General features: G+C 48.1%; 1 protein-coding gene across 1 annotated transcript in view; it reads right to left on the bottom strand.

Annotated features, from left to right (window-relative positions):
* Window positions 1–2,761: 2,761 nt before the first annotated feature.
* The window catches only part of pappaa (pregnancy-associated plasma protein A, pappalysin 1a), a gene marked incomplete at both ends in the record, with an annotated part of 90,897 nt that continues 71,001 nt past the window's right edge, over window positions 2,762–22,657 (bottom strand). Inside the window, 3 exons of the mRNA XM_080529449.1 lie at window positions 2,762–2,866; window positions 14,714–14,812; window positions 17,254–17,325. Of these exons, the coding sequence (XP_080385575.1) occupies window positions 2,762–2,866; window positions 14,714–14,812; window positions 17,254–17,325 (276 nt within the window). The remainder of the gene's footprint in view (window positions 2,867–14,713; window positions 14,813–17,253; window positions 17,326–22,657) is intronic.

Here is a 22,657-nt window from a genome sequence, read left to right as displayed (position 1 = left end):
ATGGCAACTAAAAAGTGCAGTAACTGAGGTCAATAATACAATACTGATTAAATATGACAACATTTTGTAAAAATGAAATATATATGAGAGAAAAAATACAATTTAAACATTTTTTCCACCTCTCCTGGCATAAAAAGCTGTATTACAATAAAAATGTCGTATTTACATTACATTGAACTTTGAACATGTTGCCCTACTACGTTTTCTTGCGTGATGTGGTATAGTCCTATTTCCTCTACTCAGTTTGTTTCTATGGTGACCTGGCATGGGTCAGATCTCTAACTTGGGTGTCCTGGTAGAATTCAACATGTATGGGAATTCTGGAAAGCCATAGCAGCCTAATGGAGATGAGACAGATAAGAGGGACCATCCCATTGGTCCCCATCAGATGAGACAGATAAGAGGGACCATCCCATTGGTCCCCATCAGATGAAAGCATTGCAGAGGAGTACTGGGTGTATGTACATATGTAGGTTTAGGACCAGATACCAGAGAGCTCAGCAATGGCTGAGCATTGGAGCAGCAAACTGTGTGGACCATATGCCAAGCAGCCTTCATGATTAAATGTGTATGAGGAGAATTCAGTTTGTGTGTGTGCGTGTGTGTGTGTGTGTGTGTGTAGTGTGTGTGTGTGTGTGCTATGTTCAAGGGCAATGAAAGATGATGGGGAAGTAGAGAACACAGAATAGCAGCCTTGATTCTATTGAAGTATAGGTTGTTGTGGTTGGTTGGTTGGTGGGGGTTGGGGGAGGGGTAGGGGGTGTAGGGGAAGGGGGGGGGGGGTACAAACGACCAAGTCACAATACGGACAAAGCACCAGGATGGCACCACTAAAGGCTGAGGTACTAAACACATGCAGTCTCTAGCCACATGGCTCATAAAAGCCTTGACGGCAGTATCTTGGGGATGTAGCTACTAATGTACTACTATTGCTACTCTAAATACTACTAGTTTACAATGACTTGGCCTACATCCAGATGCCCTTTCCAGGCAAACCTGTGATAGCTGCAGCTGCTGTGCCTGCATAGAGGTACTGTGTAGCCTAATGGGTTAAGCGGTAATGTGTCGCTAACACGTGCCAGTGGTTGTAGCTGTGTATGAACATTGACTACATTCAAGAGGTTCAATCTAAGTCCTTTATTACATTCTTAGAGTCGCGATAAATTCCTTGGATTCAATGTGTGTGTCGGTATGTCAATAGAATTGTGTTCTTATCTTTTGAGTCCGCATTGCTAAATAGAATGCCGTGTGTTTTCACTTCATGGGTTTACACCAGTGGACATTTGTCCATGAGGATCTACTGCATAAAAGGTTGAGCAACCACTGAGGTGTTATGTGTCTGAGGATAGAGAAGATAGAGTAAAGGTACTGTAAAGGTAGTGAAACTGTAATATGTTATGCTAACTGTGTGTAATATTGTGTGTGTGTGTGTGTGTGTGTGTGTGTGTGTGTGTGTGTGTGTGTACACTAGGTTTGAGTTGAATGTACGTGTGTGACCAAGAGTCCACAGATATGTGGTGATCAGAGGTAAGCTGTATGCTAGACAGGGTTCTGTCCAGTCCAATAGTATGCAGAGTGTCGGATGGCAAAGTAGCAGCACACGTAGCAGCAGCAGCTATGCTAACACAACTGGTTGTTCTTTGTATCTCTATAGAACCATGTTTTCTGTTTCTAAGAACGCTAACTCTTTCTACATTCACATGCTCCTGTGGCGTAGTAACATGACCTCACATCCTGTTCAATGTTATATCTAAATCTTTATGGTCTTTACCAAAATGGCCGCCTAGATCCCCACCACCAACACCCCCCCCCCCCCTATTTCACATGTGTGTAAGTCTAGTTTTACTCTGTGGTATACACTGAAAAAAAAAAGGTTTACATCGGTTCCACATGAGGGACATGTGTTTAATCAACACAAATTATCTTATTGGATTAAACAAATTTCAGTCATGTGGAACCGATATACACAATTGCTTTATGCAAATCCAAAGGCCTTTTTTTCAGTATATGAAAAAGGAAACGCATTTCCACAGAGAGACAACAGAGGGCATACACTGTCAACATGACCCTTGTAGTAACACTAAGGATGGCACACGTTACAGCTCGCTAGCCAATCGTCATGAGGGGATGTCTGATGTGTTCATATTATTTGTTATTTTTGTCATTCGTAAACCCTTGCTGTTGACTTCATACCAGCATACCAGAAGACAGAATCCCATATGGACAGCATTTCTCACTTTCTCTTCTCTCTTTTCCTTTGGTCTATAAGAAAATCATGAGATTGTACGGCAAAGTCATTGAAATTGACACTGAAGCTGGCACAAAACTGAACAAAAGGCATGCTATCCAGGCTTGGCTTTGTTTTGTTTTGTTGGGGTTTTTTGTAGTTTTTTTTTCTTCTTTTCAATCATTCCCAAAAAAATGTCAGTATTTTTTTTCTTATTCTTTTTTTTTTTTTTTTTTACTCTTGCTGTTGATGTTTTGGATGGTGACTTTGTATGTTCTTTCCTTCCTTTGAGATATGAGTTTCCGTATTGCCTTGCTAGTCTGTTCTGTTAGGTCTAGGTCTTTCCCGATGTGTAGGCAGGTTGAGGGTGCAGTATGGGTGGAGAGGTACTCCTGTTAAGCAGCATGTGGAGGGAAGTTGGAAGTTTGGGGGTGGGTGGAGGTTGGAGGGGGAGGAGGAGGTCTCCGTCAGTCCCAGTCCTGGCGGCGGGGTATGGGGTGAGGGTCCAGGGGAGGGGTCCGATGAGGGTCCGGGTCACCCCAGGGAATGGACATGGTCGTCTTTCCTGTTCTCCGGGGCATTGGGGTCTCGGCAGGCACACTCTTCCCGTATGTCGCAGGACATGGGGAACGGTATCACCTGGGGGGAGGGGGGGGAAAAAGGAAGAACACAGTTGTAACATCTATGAACATTCATCAGTTGTAACATCTATGAACATTCATCAGTTGTAACATCTACGAACATTCATCAGGTTACGTGCAAAAAAACTTGTGCTCGAGGTCTTACTTTGAATGCTCCTGGCCCTATTCATTGGACTTACATACATAGCAGTCATATCGATTATTGTACAGCTCCTCAAATCACCGTCTCATGAAATACCCAACACTTGACAGTGTTTGAAATGCCGAAGAGGGCCGTAAGCAGTATTAGGGAGCAGCATCATTCCTCTAGAAGCCTCGGAGCGATGCATAATACGCAGTGTTGTAATGGTGTCAGATGCCTGTGTGTCAGCTCCACTGAGGAGAAACTCGGTTTGATGAACAACACAGGCGACTGCTGCAGCCCGGCCACATCATCACCATATGGAATACTACGTATGTACGGGAACGTGTCAACTCTTTCCAGAAGTGATGAGTGCCCACAAACACATTCGAAATAGAACCGCCATATCATTGGCTGTCGCCGGTGGCGTTTGACGTCACAGGCGGACATTGGCAGTGCGTCACCGGCACCAGCTGCTGCTATGCTGCCTCTCTGCAAGTGTGTGGATGTGTGTGTGTGTGTGTGTGTGTGTGTGTATGTGTTTGTGTGTGTGTGTGTGCACGTGTGTGTGTGTGTTTATTGCCCCTCTCTCTCTCTCTCTGTCTCTGAGGGCCTGCTTCAGCTGTTTTGGTACACACAATGCATCCCCAGTCGCTCAAACTAGTAACACATGTGGCTCCAGTGCCGGCAGCAGGATTCTGTCCCGGGGAATGTCTGCATTCTTCCCCCCATGGGCTTATCAGGGTGGATTTGGTCCCTGCTTGTGTCTCGTTTTCCTATTAGGGCTAAGTGGTGCCTTTTGCAATGGGGCGGGAACAGCCACGTAGCGACAACACTAGCTACCGTAACAAACACAGACCGAGGAACGAACCAAACAGAGTCATTAGGAAACACTATTAGCTTAGCACAATTAGCGAGCTGGTTGGCTCAGCTGGCATGGCAGGACTTCAGTCCTGCGTCCTATTATCTGAGGCGTTTGTTGTTCCAGCTACACACACAACACAACCCTGACTACCATAATAATATCAATTACCATGAGTCATTGGCACATTTTCGCAGCGCCATTAGCAAGCTTGTTGGATGACGGGTGACACATACTGTATGAAACAAATGTCTCTGTCTTTTCCTATTAGGGTGGTTAAGGTATTAAAGGTGGTAGTCTCGCCCACAGAGGAGTGGATTGTCTACTACTCCCCCCGACCCCAGTCACCAATGAAAGTCACCCCAACCCCCTCGTGATGGATTCATGGATCGCACGTCGCCCTCAGAACAGCCCGTAAGCACAACAGTCGGCCCAAACGGATGACGGACTGCATTTTAGTCGGGGTTCACCGGCGAGTACACTCGAGGAGGTGGGGGGGTGAGGGGGTGGGGTCCCTCGACACCTCCCCATTGGCCCGTGCTGTAGTGTCATGGCAGAACTCAGTGTACTACTGTATATATACTACTGTGTATCCGTGGAGGCCGGTGGAGGTAGACATCGGGAGACGGCTTCTCTCGTGCTTTTGGGATACCGTTCCCTATTCCATTCCAAGCATTATACAATGAGCCCTGTCCTCCGATGTGTCCCTCCCCCAGCCTCCCCCTGCAGTATATATATATACATCATATACATATATATATACAGTGTCCAGGGAAGCCCACCGCCTGTCTCCAGGGCCTGGGTGCAGTGTTGTGTATATGTGGAGGGGGCCCCACGGACCCACAGAGGAGACCAGTCCTACCGGTCACAGAGGAGCCATGACGCAGGTCCCTCTTTGAAATGGGGGTATTAAAACAAAGTTGTTTGTGCGAGGGCTTTCCTAATGGGAGAGGGCTAGCCAGTCAACGCCGGAGCTCCTTCTGAGAGAGAGAGAGAGAGAGAGGAAAAAAAGAAAAAAAGAAAAAAGAGCCCTACATGTGACGGCTTTACAAGCACAGAGCCGGACACACTTCAGAAACAGCTGTCAATCGCATGAACAGCCTTTCCTCTGTGCGTCTGTAGGAGCCAGGCGTGGGGCAAAAAACACCCCTGCTGCCCCCCCCGTTCCTCACCACTTCGACCGCCCTTCCTCTCCCCTCCCTTTCTCAATTTCCTTTCACTCTCTCTCTCTCTCTCTCTCTCTCTCTCTCTCTCTCTCTCTCTCTCTCTCTTCTTCACACTATCTCTCTGTGTGTTCGACCCGTACTCACCCTCTCTGTCTTTCTCTACCTCTACCTCTACCCGCCCCAAGCATTTGCTTGCTCTCTCTCTCTCTCTCTCCCTCCCTCCCTCCCTCCCTCCTGGCCCTACACACCCCTCTCTCTCACCCCTCCTGTGTTTATCTCTCTATCTGTAGAGAGAGAGATGGTGGGTGGCAAATTTGACATGGTTTCCATTGACCTTGACCTCCATGGTGACGGGACCAGCTGCCACATCTGGGCCTGATCGAGGCTCACCCAGGGAGGCTGGGAAACAGGCCGGCCAGGCCATGTGGGCTGGGGCCCCCCGGGGGGGGGCCGGAGCCAGCGTCCCCGGGCCAGCCCAGGGGCCAGGGAGGACACACACAGCAACATGAAAGCCCCTGTGAAAGAGCAGGCACGTCAGAGCCCCTGACCCCCCACCTCTGGAACAGGCCAGAATCACGCCAGGCCTCCACGTATGTGTGTACGTGCGTGTCAGTCTGTACTTAAGGGGGGTGGGGGGTGTCAGGGGCAGGGGGAAGAGGTTTGGGGGGGGCTGGGGGAACGGAGAGGAGTAGTCTCACACTTGGAGGTGTGTGCACCAGGATGTACACACACACACACACGCACACACAGGCACACACACACTCACACACAGGCACACACACACACACACACACACACACGCAGACCATAACAAACAAAAACAAGACAGTCCCGTTCATTGCGTAACACTCTATCACTCTTCAAACGGGCCATGGCAGCCCTGATTGAGAAGGTCACCGACCTCGTTCATTAAATCAACGGTAATAACAAGCTGCATTCTTCATGTCAGCCCTAAATGGATTATCGTGAGACCCAAGGGCGAGGGAATCCCCTCACTTTGAAATCAAAATCAGATTGGTTGTGGTATTTAAACACATACAGATTGGAGACATGGAAGGGGATCAACTCTCTCTGTGTGGTATTATTCTATAGGTAATGAAGCTGTTCACAGAGCTGTTGGTATGAATACACGGGGAACAAAACTAAACAAAGCAGCCCTAATTGTGTTATTTCAGCGAGGGCAACTGGTGATCACTCTCCTCTGCACACAGATACATGTTGTTATAACAACAAACAAGGGAGAGAGAGAGAGAGAGACGAGAGGGAGACGAGGGGGGGTTGGTGGGGGACTGGGGGTAGAGGAGGGCAAAGGGGGGGGAAAGGAAAAGCATGTCTGAGAGTGTGAGCACGGGAAGGAGAGAGGGAGGAGAGAGAGAGAGAGAGAGAGAGAGAGAGAGAGAGAGAGAGAGAGAGAGAGAGAGACAGAAAGGGAGCCAGCCAGAGCCTTTAAACCTGCAGGGAGTGTGTTCCCCCCAGGGTGTTACTACCTTTGCTCAGCTGTGGAGAGAGAAAAGCCTTCCCCCCTGCCCCCTTCCCCCCTCCCCCCACCACCCCGCCCCACCCCCATAAGGCTCACTGAGGGCATGATGCCCACTCCCCACAAGCCTCAAGTCCACACCATGCCATATCCCCCCCCGCCCCCACCCACCCCACCTCCTCATAACAGACCAGGATTAAAGGAAACTGTTTGGAAGCCCAAGCCTGCCTGCTCATTTAGTGATGGGGTTTTACTGCAGTAAACATTGCGTGGCAGCGCAGACATACGTTGATAATTATGTCTTATAAAAAATAAAAAAAACACAAGCAACGAGAGCAACACTTAATGCCACGACCAAGAGCTCTCTCCCCAAGCGCTCCCCCCCCCCCCCCCCCCCCCTCCATCTCCCCCCTCTTAATTGCCTTGGCAGCTCATTGGCACTGGGAACTGGAGTCAAACTCGCTTGCCCTCAGACATTTAAAACATAAAGAGCTGTTGATGCTGAGCGCTCTCTACATCCTGTTAACGAGTGTGTGCTCTGACCGCCATGGTATTGACCGACTGACTGATCGACTGACTGACCAGCTGACCAGCTGACCGACTGACTGGCCGACCGACTGACTGACTGACTGACTGAATGACTGACTGACTGACTGGCCGACTGATTGACCAGCTGACTGACCAACTGACTGGCCGACTGACTGACTGGCCGACTGACTGACTGGCCGACTGACCAGCTGACCGACTGACTGACTGAATGACTGACTGACTGACTGGCCGACTGATTGACCAGCTGACTGACCAACTGACTGACTGACTGACTGACTGACTGACTGACCGGCCAACCGACCAACTGACTGACTGACTGACTGACTGATTGGCCAACCGACCGACCGACCGATCGACTGACTGACTGACTAACTGACTGACCAGGGACAGACAGAAATTAGCTGCTGGCTAAATCTGGTAAAATCTTCTCTCCTCAAGTGAACTGAAGGGTATGTATTGTTGTACAATGTCCCTGTTCAAATAAACGTAATAACAATTATAATCTTAATATTATGATATTACAGTATATTCTATTTCTGTTCCTTCTAGTCATTTATCAATAGTACGTTTGTTTAATGGGAGCCATACTTGATTTAGTTACGCTAAGTAGCTAAGAGGCACCATGGAAGGCTATGCAACACAGACTGTCAGGGCAAGGACAAAACAGAAACTATTTCTCAGAAAGGACTTAAGAAAGCATTTCCTCTTTTATTGAGTTTAATCTTTCCGGTTGCGTTGACGTAGGTTTGACATAGGGAGGTTCACTTTGATGCAACTGAGCGTGAATGTACAGTAGGATACATACTGATGCTTCAATCAATGAATCCTAACAAAAACACTATGGATAAAATGGAAATTCTCAGAACATCCTGAACTCTCTACTACACCACCCCAAGGGTCCTCAGTTCAATATGTATTGCTTTATATAAACCCAGTCACCTTGAAAGGATTATAGAAATGGATTCTAGAATCTCAAACCATAACATTATTTATTTGGCTAATTGGGGGAACTCCTGACCTCAGATGTATGGGAAAGAACAGAAGTGGGTGTGAAGACAAACAATGAAGAAAATACCTTTGAAAAACAACAACACCTTTAGGAGTTTTTACTGCTGATTTGACTATTTTGCTATTTCACGTGATCTTTTTTCGTAAAGTTGTGCTGTGTCAGTCTAAATGTGTATTTGTTTGTGTAGAAATGTAGCAGAGCAGCTAAAAAAAATAAGGTATTTCATTTGCGCGGAACCTCACCTGGTCTGATGTATTTATTTAGCTGTTTTTTTTTTCGTTTTAAATGGGTGTACCAACATTTTCTTTAAACTTCAAAAAGTATCAGTGTTTGAAGTTTCATTCGTGTGGAACTTGTAGCAGTAAAGTAAATGTAAATACAGTGAGGGTTGGTGCCGATGTCCAGAAAAACATGGATTTGCAAAGTGCATGTTTGGTGAAAGAGCAAAGCAGCCTGTCTTAGTGAGAAACCATTGGAAAGGAAGGGTTCGCTCTATGACACTGTGCTAGCAGTGGACTGGTGGAATGTAACATGGACAAACAGAGAAATAATGACACAGGGAAACACCAACCACTTATGGGGGTAATATGGGACATGGGGGAGGAGGGGGGGGGGGGGGGAGGAGGGAGGGAGGCGCAGGGGTGAGAGGAGGGCGTGGGGGGGAGCTCCCAAAGTTCAAAAGTGGCCAAAGCCAAGCCGATACAAAAACAAACATCAACATTATGGAAGTGAGGGAGGCCCAGCTAGCCTGGTGGTGGAGATGGAACCTCCCACCACTCGTTTCCAAGAAGGAATTCCTTCTAAGGGGGTTCTGGGGGAAACGGTAGAGGCAAGGGGCCTGGGCTTGTCAGCTAGGCAGCTAGGCATAGACAGCCCCAGACATACTCCAACCCATGCCCTCCCTCCCTCCCTCCTTTCCTCCTCCCCCTGGCCTCCCCTCCTCCCCCCCCTCGCCTGCCAACAGCTTGGAGTCATTATGGGGGATCCTGTGGTGACCTTACGTGCAGGCCGGCCTTGCACCTTCAAAGTCCCAGAGAGGAATAATACACAGCAAGTCATCCAGAACTCCTTAATACGCAAATCTCCAGGAGAAAATGAAGGGAGCGAGGGAGGGAGGGAGGGAGAGAGGGAAAGAGGGAGGGAAGAAAAAAAAGAGGGGAGATAAGGAACAAAAACTAACACAGGACGGCGGGGAAGTACTTCAGCCTCCCTCCCTCCCTCCCTCCCTCTCTCGTTTTCATTCGGTTATCGCGCTCACGCGAAACAAAAGAAAAGAAAGAAGGGAAATGAAGCCGTGAAGGTTTAGCCTGGAGGACGGAGGAGAGGAGGGGAGAGGGAGGAGGAGGAGGAGGAGGAGGAGGAGGAGGAGGAGGAGGAGGAGAGGAGCGAGGGAGGGGGTGTTTTGATGGTATCTTTGTTTTCATGTGCTGTGTCACAGTGTGAGGAACAACAACCCAGCATAGGCAGCAGGCTTCCAGCTGAGTCACTCCACACCAACACAACAAGTTGTGACGGCTGTACATGATACTGTGTGTTTCTGTGTGTATGTGTGCATGCTTGTGTGTGAGTGTGTGTGTGTGTGTGAGAGAGAGAGAGAGAGAGAGAGAGAGAGAGAGAGAGAGAGAGAGAGAGAGAGAGAGAGAGAGAGAGAGAGAGAGAGAGAGAGAGAAAGAGAGAGAGAGAGTGCATGTTTGTAGGTGGTTTTGAAAGTGCCCTTTCCGGGGACTGTCCCTTTCCCCCTAAGTGTGGCTTACCAGACTACAAAGTGGCATATTGGTCACTAACACACACTGTGTGTGTCTGTGTGTGTGTGTGGGTTGCCAATTAGAGCAGTGCAGTGACTGAAATAAACCAGCGCGGTCAAGTGGTATATGCCAAAGCAATAACACGGAGAGAGAGAGAGAGAGAGAGAGAGAGAGAGAGAGAGAGAGAGAGAGAGAGAGAGAGAGAGAGAGAGAGATGAATGTGTGGCTATGGGAGATGGGGGTGGAGGTAGTTTCCCTTGACCTCTGTCAAATAAAGACCAGTCAGACCATCATAACAAACACAGACAGGCAGGTTACTATGGGTCAGAAATAAACATCCTGGATCTTAAAGGGGAGTTATCAGTCAGGTAATCCAATGGGATCTCTCCACTATCTTTATAGCGAGTTTCCCTTAACATGATTGACAACACCTGGTTTCATGAAGTTCCAAAACCTCTGTTTCCCCAAATCAGTGCCCAGACTAAAATTTTTACCACATTTCTTGGCTCCTCAATAAAGGAAATTGTAAATAGTTTTTTTGTTTGTGATACAAATGAATGTCAAGGGCCTTTAAGAAATGTGGCTGGCTAGATTTAATCCCCTGGCCCAGTGTTTTAGTTCCACTGGCATTTAAAAACAGAGACACTGATTCAGTGAAGGGATGGAATCTCTTAACCTGTGGTTGCAACAACAACTCTCATTTCCCCACAAACAGGAAAACAGTCTGTTAGTATGTCTGTGTCACTCCAGTGAGAGAAAGAGAGAGAGAGAGAGTGTTTGTGTGTGTGTGTGTGTGTGTGTGTGTGTGTGTGTGTGTGTGGGTGCATGCACGCGCGTGTGTGTGTATATGCATGTGTGTGTGTGTGTGTGTGTGTGTGTGTGTTTGTGTGTGTGCGTATGTGCGCGAGCAAGAGAGTGGCAGAACCGGATAGAGTCACAAATGACTCACAGTTAGTTAGTTTGTTATTTTCTGTGTTACACAGTTTTAATGTGTGTGTAGCTTTTACGCGAGGCCCTTTGAGCGGCAGTCATGTGCTCCTGTTCCTGCAGGGAAATCAGAATCAGGTGGTGACGCTGGTGATCTGTTTCTATTTTGACTGAGACACTCTGACCAGACCAGTAGAGAGGCTAAGCTTTGCCTTAGAGGAACAAACAAGCCTAATCTAGAATACCAAACAACAATAGCATTCCAAAACAATATCTTTCTACAAGCTTAGCTTGATAAGATAATAAGGGCTGTGTGCATAAAACAGAGATAATGTCTAGGCTTTCACAACTCTCTTCAAGTGCTTACTATTTTCAGACCAGACATGTTTTCTTAGTTTTTTTTCCGATAGCGCTATATTTTACGGATACAGACTTTAAAAAGTACATACTGTACCCTACGCCTGTTATGACATTTTCAAATATGTTATTGATTAAAGTAAAACAGTAAGAAAGAAACACAAGTGTTTTCATATGAGCAGAAAAGGCTCCATGCCTCTCCCAACCTCGTGTTCATATCAGCCCCGTTCGACCCCCCTCTCCTTTGTATTTCCCTTTCTCATTCTTCACCTCCGCTAACCTCTTTCGCCATTCGCTGCTGGCAGCCGATAAATCGGATTATGATTGGTTATTTCAGAGCAATTTTCCCTATCGTTTTCCCCAAATCCAGCCGTTTCGAGGGAAGTCACTATTTGAAAAATACCATGTGAAGTGTTTGCCTTCAGCGTGAGCCAAGGTGGAATGCCCGGGAGTGGAGCTGGGCTTTTGGGGCCTGATCCCAGGTGATCCGCTTATCATTGCAGCTCAGGGGAAATGGCCAGGGTTCAGAGGCACACAACCAGAGATGGGGCGTCTCTGCGCTGTGTCTGTTTTTCCCTCCCACCCTCCCTCCCACCCTCCCTGCCTCCCTCCGTTCACTCTCTCTCTCTCTCTCTCTCTCTCTCTCTCTCTCTCTCTCTCTCTCTCTCTCTCTCTCTCTCTCTCTCTCTCTCTCTCTCTCTCTCTCTATTTCTTCTCTGGCAGTCTCTTCAGGTCGGGGGTTTGTGGCTAGTGTATTGAATTTATAGTGATTTATAGTAAATATGATACTCTGCACATTTAGACGTTTTCATATTGAGCCGCGGAGGCTAGACAGGGGGGGCCTGGCCTTCCTTTTCCACCTCCACCAGCCTCCCCTGATGCTAAAGTCATGGGGGGTGATTCTGTGAACCATGCTGAGACCTGTACACTTACGTTAGCTCTGTAAGATAACACCCAGGCTTTAGCCCAGCAGCCTAACACAGTCTTATGCAGCAACCACCGATGTGAATCAATGTGAATCAAATTTCCAAGACATCCCAAGCAAGTGTTTGATATCACACAGTGTCACTACTGTATAGTTTCGGTGGAGAATGTTCCAAGTAGAGGGGCTTTTAGGGGTCAGAATTCAGTTGAATCACATATCGGGTTCCAAGAAAGCCAAAACAGCCCGTTCTACACTATGTACACATCTACTGTATATCGAGGTTGTTGACATTAATTCAATGTCCTTGAGTCTAACTCTAATACTATTAAAGCACATGTTACAGAAGTCCCTGAGGCCCGAGGCAGTTTCTCCACAGAATCCTTTCCCCTACTCTCCCCCTGTTACTCAACTCCTTCAGAAAAGACCCCCCCTGTCGGGGTCTGTCAGAGTATGTGTGTGTGTGTGTGTGTGTGTGTGTGTTCGTGTGCGAGCGTGTGTGTGTGTGTGTGTGTGTGTGTGTGTTCTGTATCACAGTGTGTGTGTGAATTACGCAATGCTCTGCTAAGCCCCTGGTCTGGAGCCTGGCCAGCAGATGTAGAGGACAGATAGTGTCAATCAACACGGGCCGGCCACTCCGGCGGTGAGGTCACATCCCATTGGACGACACACTGCGCCGGTGACTCTCTGCCCTCAATTATGGACTTAGGATAAACTTTCCTCTCTCCTGGTGCTGATATTCCACATGCGAGAGTGAAAGAAAGCGGGGAGGGGGGGACCAAAAAAGCCCTGCAAAAACAATAACCCACGGATCTAACCCAATAATCTAATGAGAATCGGCTGTTTCTAATCAAGACAACACTGTACACACTGGGATAGAACATCACGGAGTGTTCCTCCGAGTACTGCTCGACTGACTGACTTCGAAAATGGGTTACGGCGTGTTCCCACATCCACACAAGCAAACCACATAGGATAGAGGCTGAACCCGCTGGTCGGGGGGGGGGGGGGGGGGGAGTGGTGCATTCATAGTGGTACTTTCCTCTCGACGTCTGCCTCCAGCAGCCCTCCCGCTGAGCGGCACGGTGTGTTTGTGTGTCTACTGAAACGAGCCCACTGTGTGTCTTACAGACAGAGCTTGTAAATAGTCGTCGTGTAACAGTTTTTATTTTTTTCACTGTGTTGTTTTTAAAAATCTAGCCCGAGTCACATGAGTCACAACAACGGCACGCGGCGCATCGTGAGACGACGACGACGGTCGCCTCACACGGTCGTCTCACATGGCGTCTCTCACATGGCCGTCTCAGCTCTCTTACTGGAAGGGCCCAGGGCCTTGGCAAACCCCCCCGCTCCACCCTCCCTCCACCCTCCCCCCACCCATGTGGCCAGACTAGCTCTTCAAGTAAGCTGCTGCCGCGTACTGAATCACAACATGGGTGGAGACCAATACAGATGATGTAACTGCCACTGTTGTCTCCGGCCAGGACTCTTTAGTTTTGGGAAACCGGAGAAGAAGAAAGAAAAAAAAATCCCAAACATCTTTCTCTACCACGCTGGCTAGACATCAGGAGAAAAAAATAATCACCGTGTACAATTGAGGAATGGTAGAGATGGTCGAAAAAAAAAGTCAAGGGGAAAAGAAGAGTATGAGTGGAACGGGGAGAGAGCGGAATGAACTGTCGGGAGGATGGAGGGATGACAGTGGAATGTGGAGATGAGGAGGGTAAGTGAGGGGAGAACCGTGAGGAGAGGGGATGATAATGGTTAGAACAGGGGAGGACGACCAAGAGAGGAACAGAGGAGGTTGAACGGAAGCAATTACAGGGCTGGTGAGTGAACTCAGGGCAGAGGGGGACACATGCTGGCTTCAAAAGCAGGAAATGAACAGACTCCAGAGCCAGCCAGCCAGCCAGCCAGGCAGACAGGCAGGCAGACAGACAAGACAGACAAGACAAACAGACAGACAGACAGACAGACAGACAAGACAGACAAGACAGACAGGACAAACAGACAGACAGACAGACTAGACAAACAGACAAGACAAACAGACAGACACTCACAGAGTGGCAACAATAAAAACCCAGCCAATGACACTTACCAACCCACACAGACACTGTACACACACACACACACAAGCACACGCACACACACCCACATGCACACACACATACACACACACACACACACACACACACACACACGCAAGCACACACACACACACACACACACGCACACACACACACGCACACACACACACACTCAACACACTACAATACTAACCTGGCCACAGACACACAGGCAGAGCCAGACACACAGAGATTATAGAGCCAGTTGAGGAGGAGAAACAACAACAACAACACACCTCAAACTCCTCCAGAGGACCACACAGAGCCAGACACACCGAGCCAGAGACACACACACAGGCCAGACTGCAGCGCAGAACAGGTCATTAGAGTGTAGCGTGCTCACAGAACACCATATCTAGAACAGCATTGCAGTGTAATGTAATGTGGTGTGTGCGTGTGCGTGTGTGTGTGTGTGTGTATATATGGTGGGTGTGTTGTGGGTGTGTGTGGGTGTGGGTGTGTGTGTGCGCGTGTATGCATGTCTGCATATCTGTGTGTGTGTGTGTGTGTGTGTGTGTGTGTGTGTGTGTTACGTGAAAAAGCTCTGTTTTGTGAATGGGAGCCCCGTGTCCAACTGTACTCACCTTCTTGGTCTTGACTGTGGAGTGGCAGCAGTCCCCTCCGTCGTAGTGACAGAAGGCTCTGTTGTTGACTGAGTCACAGTAGTTGTCCCCCATGAACGGCTGTGACAGGGACAAGAGCACACGAGGGGAGGGTTGCTTACACTACAGTAGAGCACATAGTACATAATACATAGTACAACATACATAGTACACACACACACACACACACGCATGGACAGGCACGATTGCACACATGCTTGCACGTACAAACACACGCACACACGCACACACACGCACACACACAAACACACACACGCACACACGCACACACACGCACGCACACACACACAGTAAACATTGACAGAGGAGAAACCTCCGCCTGTTCTCTCCACAGTTAGTTTGTCTCTGTTTATGTTTGATTCGGTCCATTAGGGGGTTTAGTATTATGACCTATTATTATTTTCATTGTATTTTTCTCCTTCACACTGAGAGCCATTGTTGAGGTCTCAGACTCTGACTTTGCTGATGAATCAACTGGATAATTTATTTTTCTCTCAATGTGACTTTTTTAAGCGGAGGGAGGGCCAGACATGTAAATCACAGTGAGGACACCGTAAACTATACTCAGGCACAGAACACTCCAATCAGGTGATTTATAGGGCCGGCCCCGCCCTCGAGCGAGAGTGCCCCCACCACCCACCGCCAACCCCCCAGAGTTATCCAATTGGCTTAAACTGCGTGGATGACATCATTGTTTAACTACCACGGAGCGGAGAGAGGAATTCTTTATTTATTTGATGGCAGTGGAATGTAAATACATATTGTTATCTTAAGTAAATAACACATTATGTGATTATATGTGATTATGTGGTAAATATAATGGGAATAGTCTACAATCTGAGCCATGCCGAGGACGTAGACAGAGCTGTTAGCTGGCACCAGGCTTTTCCCTGCTTCTCTCCAGCAGAGGGAATCTCTGACACACATCCAGGTCCCCATGTGGGTAAAGTGTTTCATTTTGGAAACGACATGAATCAAAGCCCTCCTCTAATTGGCTTCCACTGACAACCGTCTCCGCTTGGGCCCGTATCCACGGTAACTGACGTCATTCGCAGCGGTACGTCTCCCCAGAGAGAACAATTAGCTACCCATGCGCTAAGATAATGTCATTTTTCAACCTACCTCTCCCCAAATGAGCTAGCTTAGCCTGCTGTAAAAAATCTCTCTCAGATCTCTCTCTCTCTCTCTCTCTGATAGCTTTTACGTTTACATTTACATTTTTGGCATTTAGCAGACGCCTTTATCCAAAGCGACTTACAGCAAATACATTTGACTAAGTAAGTGAATCATCTATCCACCAGTCATAGCAGGAAAAAAGTCATCTATGCTCAGGCCTGGGGGCATTGGCAGTCGCGGTGCTAGAAGAAGGACGATTTATTTGTCTTTTCTTTTTTTCCTTTTTTTATTATGACACCGTATAGGGGGGTAAGTAGATGTCTCAGGTGGGACAGCTAAGGTGTAGCCTGAAGAGATGGGTCTTCAGTTTACGGCGGAAGATGGGGAGTGATTCTGCCGTCCTGACAACAGTGGGAAGCTCGTTCCACCAGCAGGGAGTCAGTATAGTGAAGAGACGTGATCGGGTAGCGCGACTGCTGCATCCGCGTAGAGGCAGTGGACCCAGTCAGCCAGCAGAGGAGGAAGAGCGGAGTGAATGGTATAGTGTTTGGGGGGGTGACCATTGCTTGCAGGTAGGCAGGGGCTGTTCCCTTTGACGCCCGGTAGGCGAGCACCAGGGTCTTGAATCTGATAGCTTGTTAGGCTAGCCACTGTACCATGTGCTAAAATAATGACCTATTCCAGCCAACCTCTCCCAAGCGTGTTCTATTTTTAAGATGCCCTCTCTGCCTTTGGCTCGCTAGGCTAGCTACCTGTGGTTGGCTGGCAAGGTCATGAGATATGTGTCTCTTTTGTTAGTCTGCTTCATGTGAAAGCCAAAGTTTGCTGCCAACGCTGTCAATCATGACCGGGTAAAGCTGTCTAGCTGTCCTGGTTCATTCGAAGAAACTGCCTGATTGTTTGGGTTGGACAGCACCTGTCCGGTGTCTGTGCAACATCCATGGGGCTGAGTGAGGCAAATTGAAAATGCTACAGGACTGGATAATAGTTTGGAAAATAGCAGGCTGTTAGAACATGATATATCATATTCACTGTCACTCCTGACTCTTTAACTATAGTCGTAGGTGAAATGCTCGCCAAACATCTTGGAGGTCCGTTTAACCCCTTTACCTTAGCTTAGATTCTCTAACTCTGAGTGAAGCCCTTACGTCCTTGACGTTCTTCCTCTCACTCACCAGGTGAACCGTGTATCTCGCAGAACATGACCGGGTCCCGTATTCACAAAGTATCTCTGAGTAGGATTGAGTAGGATCTAGGATCACGTCTTTCCATCTGTCCATGTACAGTAATCTAATGCTAAGCTGATCCTAGATCAGCATTCCTACCGTACTCTGAGATGTTGTATACGTGTAAGTCCTGCTCTCAGAACTGTCAGAAGTCCTTACCTCACATCCTTTGATGCAGTGGAGCACCTCTGGGTGTGGATACCACTTCAGGCCCATCGTGCACACTATGTTCTGGAAAGGGAGACAGAATGAAGACACATAGAAAGAGTTCAGAAGGGTTGATATCATGATACCATAATATCTACGCTAGGTTATGGAATCTCCATCTAGAATCTCTATGACATGTCGGTTCATGTCACTTCCTCTACTGGTTCAGAGGAAGCGGTCGCCTCAGGGGCCGATATATACACAGTGTTTGTTGTTGGTTGTTGGTGAGTAAGCAACACAATGACTTGGGGTGTGGAAGTATTGTTCAATATCTTCAATATCGTTGAGGAAAAGTCTGTAATGACCAATGACATGTTGTTGTCACTCGCTGTGAACGAATCATTGTGTTTTGGTGTGTGTTGTTTTGCTCTATGCGTGTGAGGTTCTCCACCAGCTAATGTTCAACAGAGCGCGCTGTCAGCGAAAGAAAGAAAACAAAAAACACACAATCCTGTGTCTGGGCTTTATTTGAACGGCATACAGATCAGTCATCGCAGATTGTGACACTATTATCTGAAATAATTATTGGCGACGCCGGGATTTTTCAGTGCAACCGATGGCATTCTGACCTGCTCGTTGTCGCTATCCCGCCTCTTTTATTGCTACTCCACCCACCTGATTGCAGGCCAGACGCTAGTGCTGTGGGAATTTCACCTGTTAACGCCGACACAAACTGCCAAATGCCTGTGTTTGGACTTTGACTCGCGGCGATTGAAAACACAGCCCTCCTGCATTTAATTCTCCTTCTCTTTCTCCTTATTCCCATGCCAGCGTCAGGACACAACCTCATTCTCTCCCCCATCTACTGCTGACACTGTACTTTCTGATGTTTCTATACAACATCAACCTGTGTGTACGTCGCTGTGCCACTGGGTTTTGTGGTTTTAAGAAAACATAAACGTGTCATGAAGTTATGAGGATGTACGTGTGTAATGATGGTTGGGTTGGGTCTTTTGATGTCTGCCACCCTGGCGCCTTGTATCAACACATCCCTGTCTCTCTGACGTCTGGTCCAAACCACAGGAGCATCCCAAGTGCTGGGCCGCGCTGCTCCGTACACACACACAGGTGGGTTGAAACAAGCCTTTCTCCAGGTCAAATACCTTGAAATACCTTGCAACGACATGATGTTTTTAACCCGATCCCAACTAGACTTTACCTGTTCAACTATGCTGTACATTCACTTCATTCCACTCCACCTGAATCATCCAAATCAAAAGGACGTGGTCATAAATCTTACTTTTTTTTTTATTATTATCCTGTGCCACGCCATATTTGCCATGCCTGTTTTGATATCGCTTACTTCATTTCCTTTGATCACTGACACATTGTGTCAGACAAATAAATCTTGATGTCCTCATGGCGTGCCAACGGTTTCGACCTAACTGCCACGTTACTGTTCACCTTAATTCACTCCACACACACACACACACACACACACCCACAGACTTTTCTACGAGGAAAAGGCATACAGTAGGCACTTTCCATAGACATACTCTGGAACGTCCTGTATATGCCGGTTTCATTCAACTCATGGATGTTTTCATTGTAGAGGCTTACGGCAATATTGATTTGCATAATGCCTTGAACACCTCTGTGAATGGCTGAATAAATCATATTTGGCATGATATAACTTGACGGTGATATAAAGGCTCCCTTTCATTCCAGAACAGAACTATAGCCCCGGGAGAGCAGATAGCTGCATGTTACACAGAAATGTGTCCTAAGATGATTTCTACAGAATGTGAAGAATCTGTATGCTTCTCCTCATGCTTTCTCATCTCTTATTGAAATGCATGAAAACACATTCGTTTACAGTGGAGGCGCTTTGGTATTCGTATGTGGAGCACCACTTTACTGCGTGTGTGTGTGTGTGTGTGTTCATTTCTGTATGTACATCTACAGTAAGCCTGTGTAAGTGTGAGTGTGCATGCATGTGTGTGAGTGTGCCCTGAGTGCATGCATGCATACTGCATGTGCGTCAGGGGAGGCTGGTGGAGGTGGAAATCGGAGGACGGGCTCGTTGTAATGCATGGTATATAATGGTACCTGTATGACAATGAGCCTGCAGCTATAAGAGCATATCTGTGTTCTCCAGGCTCTGTGTGTGTGTGTGTGTGTGTGTGTAACTAGAGCAGTAGAGGGTTTGCAGGCAGAGAGGACATGCAGTCCTCAGACAATCTATACTGTACAGTACATGCAGAAAGTCTAAACCTTCCCTGTGCTGCACCACGACACACTGAGCCCAGCCCGGCACAGCCCAGCACAGCCCAGCACAGCACAGCCCAGCCCAGCCCAGCCCAGCCCAACCCAGCCAAGCCTAGCCCAGCCTAGCCCAGCCTAGCCCAGCCCAGCCCAGCCCAGCCTAGCTCAGCCTAGCCCAGCCCAGCCCAGCCCAGCCCAGCCCAGCCCAGCCCAGCCCAGCCCAGCCTAGCCCAGCCCAAAAGTGCAGTCCACAGCAATGGACTGGCTGACCTCCCCAGGAATATTTCCCAGCCCCCCCGACCCCCCTGTCCCAATAACACACAAGTTGATGCGCCTTTTCACTGCTGCAAACTAAGGTATTTTTCATTTCAGTGCTGTCAGCAAATCAATGCAAAAAACAAAACAAGGTGGGTGTGTGAGTGGGAGAGAGAGAGAGAGAGAGAGAGAGGGGGGGAGAGAAAGAGAGGAAGAGAGAGAGAGAGAGAGAGGGAGAGAGTGAGAAAGAGAGAGAGAGAGAGAGAGAGAGAGAGAGAGAGAGAGAGAGAGAGAGAGAGAGAGAGGGCAGGATCGGCAGAGAACAGCATCTGAGGACAGCTGGGTAGCTGGGTAACTGCACACTCTTTTCCCAGAATGCCGTGGTGCAGGAGGGTGAGCTCATTAAGACAGGTGGGGGGGTTAGGTTAGGTGAATTGGCGAATTGCCTCCCACAGGTATGATAAGATGAACAAGGAGAGTGAGTAATTTGGGAGCTGTCCTCTAAATCTGCAGAAGAAGGAGAGTGGGTGGGAGGGAGGGGACGGAGTTTTTTTTTTTTTTTTGGTCTCAGACGAGAAACTTTTCGCCACTTTTTACTCTTGCTGAGATGATGTCATCTGCAAACTCTCGACATGGCTGTAAATCAACATAATCCATGACGGTGGCCTCGTCTCACCCGTTCCTCACCCTTCCTCACCCCATTCCTCACCCCCTCCTCATCCCAAATCCATCCCCAGTGGAACTGATATCACGAAAAAAAATAGATCCGAGTCAGTTAGCCCTGCTAAATGTGAGGTCATGTCCCCAATACATATTCCCATAGAAATGACCGATTCTACAGTAAGTATGGCAGCAGAGTAATTCTGCTGATACAGGGGAAGAGCTAGTGCTACAGGAGAGAGAGACACAAAGAGAGAGAGAGAGAGAGAGAGAGAGAGAGAGAGAGAGAGAGAGAGAGAGAGAGAGAGAGAGAGAGAGAGAGAGAGAGAGAGAGAGAGGAAGAGGTTCTAAGTGGGTCACACCAGGAACCTAAAAACAAATGGGTCCGAAGGGTGATACATCACTATTACTGATGGAGAGGGGGGCAAAAACACCCAACTCAGCAGAAGAGAAAATGCAAAGCTGAGGTTTTGTATGTTTATGGACCAACAACAAAAAGAAAAGGGACCCATTTTCGAATACGAATCTAGAGTACTGTTGCAGCTCCGCTAATCGAAATCCCCACATGGTATTGTGTTTTTAATCAAATGAAAGAGAGAGAGAGAGAGAGAGAGAGAGAGAGGGAGAGAGAGATAGAGATGAAAAGATGAGGGGAGGGAGGGAGGGAGGGAGGGAGGGAAGGAGGGAGGGAGGGAAGGAGGGAGGGAGGGAGGGAGGGAGGGAGGGAGGGAGGGAGGGAGAGATAGAGATGAGGGGAGGGAGGGAGGGAAGGAGGGAGGGAGGGAGGGAGGGAGTGGTGTCCTTGTGTTGCTAAGCCAAAGAGGAACAGGTTGCTTTGGAACCCACATGCATCGATTGACATGGGCCGGCGCAAGAGGCACAAGCTGCTGAGCTCAACACACTGAACCCCTATTGATTTCACCTCATCCAACCCTCCCTGGAACAACCCCCCCCCGCCCCATGAACTATGTCTCTCTTTCCCTCCCCTCTCCGCTCGCCTTGTCTCCAGGCTCAAATTACCGTTGAGTATAAATCATATCAATTACACAAATCAATTACAAACGGATCATTTTATTACCCCCCCCCACCACCACCACCACCACCACCCGCCCCCGCCCCAACCCCCCCCCCCCCCGGCCTCACACCACAAACGGCTGAGTCGGCGCGACTCGGAACAAAAACAAAACACCATCAGAATACACTGTGTTCTCTCTCAGGGACCCTCGCTAGCTTGCTAGTAGCCTAGCGTAGCCTAGCGACTAGCTGCCCGTTTCCAGGCTTCAGTCCACCTCCACTGCAGCTAAAAAACCTTTATAAAACCGCTTAAACCAAATTGAATAATGAAACGCCATTGACTTTAATCGCCTTAAACGAAGGGGGAGGGGGGGAGTGGTTCAGTTCTACCCGCAAAAAACACCACATTGAAGTCTTCAACAACGTCTTCATTAGAGTAGCCTACTTATCGTCATACATTTCATTATTCCCCACGTGAATTGCGTCCCCCGGGGAGGAGAAGGCTGGAACGTTTACAGTACCGTAGGTTTCTGTAAACGGGCCCCCTTATTTCACAATGGGCTTGGGCTGCCAATTTTAGCAATCAGCACTGAATCAATACAATGACTCCTGTCAAGTAGATCAAAATCAAACAGGCCATTAGTGCTTGTAATAGGGTCATTTCTAAAATTATAGTAATTACTGACGACACGTCGCTTTTTCTACTTTTTACGACTTGGCCCAACCCTGGGTTGGGCCCAACAGCCCTGGGTACTGTGGAGCTCGCTACGCTTACAGAGAGGGGCAAGCTACGGTTCACATGAGTTCAGTGATGATGACGGTGGTCTGACGGTGTTTTTCCGAGCTGCGCGCTGGGGTAATTGGGTTGGTTAAAGAGGAGGGTACATGCCCTGGCCCTGACTGTGCTGGTAATGGAGGGTAATTGATTGTAACCTGGGTATGGGGCGGTGGGTGGTGGTGGTGATGCTGGTGGTGTGACTATGCCGAGCGTGACAGAAAAAACTTCATCTCCCAGTGTGCACTGCTGCAGCTCGGCTGGTTTCATTTGAGGGATGAACAAAAAAAAACGTTTTTAAGAGATTTCTCATTAAGATTCTGGGATATATAATATATACATATACTGTATATATAATAGTCTTTGATTAAAATGGGGGCAAATTATCCTGCTCCATCTTCAGTTGTGTGAGGGAAGTATGCCAGAATACACTGGAAAGCAATGGAC

This window comes from Nansenia antarctica, assembly GCF_963989245.1.
Source record: "Nansenia antarctica genome assembly, chromosome: 4".
NCBI lineage: Eukaryota > Metazoa > Chordata > Actinopteri > Argentiniformes > Microstomatidae > Nansenia > Nansenia antarctica.
The sequence above is the reverse complement of the archived record's forward strand: the minus strand, read 5'-3'. Positions and strand labels throughout refer to the sequence as shown.